The 2,685-nt window shown below is 33.7% G+C and overlaps 1 protein-coding gene across 1 annotated transcript; it reads left to right on the plus strand.

The window, feature by feature from the left end:
* Positions 1 to 1,142: 1,142 nt before the first annotated feature.
* On the plus strand, positions 1,143 to 2,285 carry LOC137577991 (uncharacterized). The gene is made up of 2 exons (XM_068291590.1): positions 1,143 to 1,638; positions 2,233 to 2,285. Exons 1-2 carry the CDS (start codon positions 1,143 to 1,145, stop codon positions 2,283 to 2,285), a joined length of 549 nt encoding a protein of 182 aa, XP_068147691.1.
* The last annotated feature ends 400 nt before the right edge of the window (positions 2,286 to 2,685 follow it).

A 2,685-nucleotide genomic window follows, 5' to 3' on the forward strand; every position in this document is an offset into this window, starting at 1 on the left:
TGTCACTTTTAAATTAAATAAGCGAATTGTCTAATGTGATTATAGCTTAATTTTATGAAAGAAATGTTTAAATAATTGTTTGATTTCGTGAGTTTTAGATATTTATGAGACAGTTTTTGGTAAACGTTTTTCGTTGACTACTCCAATGTTGCAGTGTTGGCTAAGCGGCGCGAAGTGGTAGATCTACTCAGAGTTCTTAAACGTAATAGCAAATTATAAAGTAATCATTATTACTAAGTTGTCACAACCTTTTATCATCATACTCCTTATCATTATCTTAAGATGTCTTAAATTCAAGTGTTGAACAAGGCGAAGCTTCACGCAATTCTCACTTTTCGGTGTTGGGAAGTGCTATGGAATGTAACTTCGATTTTTGCCGAATTGTTAAAGTAGTTCGTTTCAATGAGTTTGTAAGACTTTCATAAATACTTAACATTCTTAACATTATTTCCTTCAATAAAACCGTTCAATATTTGGCTACTAATGTCCATTCAATTAAGAAACCATTTTGTAAATATGAAATAGCCAATTATGGAATGCAAATGTCTATACGAGAAATGTCCTAAATTTGCTTTAATGTCCCGTAGGGCAAGTACTTCTTTTAATATCAATTGAATTAATTGAAACTATCCATTATCTGAGCCAAATTACTTTTGGGAAAATTTCATACCCCTCACCCTAAGATGCCAGTATATAAGAAAGAAAATACCAATAATAGTTGGTTATTTTCTATTTAGCCATCAAAATGGAAAGCTGGCAGCTGTATATCTCAAATTTGCTCTTTCTAGTATTCGTACTTGGTAAATATTTGCATATCGAATTATAATGAAATGGTAAAATTTTTCTTTTTAGTGACTCAAGTGTATTCCAATTGCCATATAACCAAAGCGCAATTCAATGAAACTAAAGCTGTTATAACCATGAATGGAAAATATTTACGAACTTCACATATAAACACGAATGCAATTTTGGATATTTATCCTTTATCAGGTAGAAAAACTTCTGTTCGATGCATGGCTAGTGGTAATTTCACACCAGGATTTCCAAGTTTTGCCAGGAAATTAAATGCTGAAGCATTTTGTCCTATGATCAATGACGTTGTTGTTCGGCCCTTATTATTTCATTCCCATTGCCAAGGAGAAATGTATCAGGTTGGTTATAGGATCGATGGAACATTTTTAGAACTATATCGTTCTTGCTATGACAAAGTAAACTATATAACTCGCTATGCGGAGGCCTATATCTATCCTTCGGAAAATATCATCAATGCGGATCGTCCCAAATGTACATTTACCAAAGATGGTATCATGAGTGGTGGTGTGGAAAAAAGTATACATAAAATAAACGTAACCAACACATTCTCCTTACTGTACAAAGGTAAATATGATCATGAAATGCAAAACAACCAAATGGATCGAGGTCATTTAATAGCAGCCGATGATTTTCTCACTTATGATCAAAAAGTGGCTACATTCAAAATGGTCAATGTGATTCCACAATTTAATAGCATTCAAGCAACTGGAAATTGGGTTAAAATTGAGAAATTCGTACGGTCTTTGGCAGACCAACAGAACAATTTGCCATGCATTTATGTTCAAACCGGAAGCTATGGTGTCCTTAAACTGACTGATACCTCAGGTAATCTAGTTGAGGCAAATCTTTTTCAAAGAACAAAATTCCCAGTACCCGCTTGGATGTACAAAGTGGTTAAAATTATGCCGAATACGCCAATATTTGCCATCATAACGTCAAATAATCCGTTTGCAAGTCCAAAACCACCAAGGCCTGACATTTGCAAAAAGTTGGATTGTCCGCAGAACTTGGAATTGAATGACATTGCAGAAAAAGGCTATTACTATTGCTGTGATCCAAAATCATTTGATCCATATCCTGTTCAAGCAACTACTACTACAATTCAACCACCTACTTATAACGTTAATTGTGTTTAAAAATGCGATCATTGACAAAGATTCAAGATGTTCTCGAACTCAGCTTTATGTATCAATAAAATAAATTCATGTCTCTTGAAAACATTTTTTCATTTTTTGTTATTCATGAAATCCAATTAAGACCAATATACATAGCCATCAGATGTATGTACCTGTTTAAATATCTAAATTTTTTTAACGAAATTGATTTAAAAAAATAAGTCTAGAATAAGTTCCATAAGTTCAAAACAAAGTTTAAATACTTTCCCAATAATATGTTAATCAAATATTGTCTGATCTTAAGGAATTCCTACTCCAACCATAATGCTAAATCCCTCAAGAGCCATCAACAGATAAGCTTTAATCTATGCTTTACCATTTTCAAAGAGTTAAACAGAATTGCTCAAATTGTTCGATTTATCACTTTGTTCAAATGTTTTGGTTGTCTACAAAAAAAAAATTGAAACAATGTTTTGCTATGGCAAACGCTAAAACGATTATCGCGCCAATTCCATTTGATAGCCTTTGCGTCAAACTTCTCCACCTCGTGTTCCTAGCTCCAACTCCCACTCCTTTATCTGTCCCTGCTGCTGCTGCTGCTGCTCATTTTGTGTCTTCTTCCCACGCCCGCTGGCACCAATCACGGCTTGCCACCATCAATTAAGTGTCAACGTGGTAAGAAAAAACAAAAACAATCCCCAAAAATGGAGGAAAAATGTTGTAATAAAAGTTGACAATTCGTTTTTTTTTTTTCTGT

Source organism: Drosophila tropicalis, unplaced genomic scaffold, assembly GCF_018151085.1.
Source record: "Drosophila tropicalis isolate 14030-0801.00 unplaced genomic scaffold, ASM1815108v1 contig_593, whole genome shotgun sequence".
Lineage (NCBI taxonomy): Eukaryota > Metazoa > Arthropoda > Insecta > Diptera > Drosophilidae > Drosophila > Drosophila tropicalis.

Bases quoted from the DNA above. Each gene is read 5' to 3' on its own strand.
- LOC137577991 (XM_068291590.1), top strand. From the start codon at position 1,143: ATGTATCAGGTTGGTTATAGGATCGATGGAACATTTTTAGAACTATAT. The intron at 1,639-2,232 runs GTAATCTAGTTG...TCTGATCTTAAG, and splicing joins TAAACTGACTGATACCTCAG to GAATTCCTACTCCAACCATA.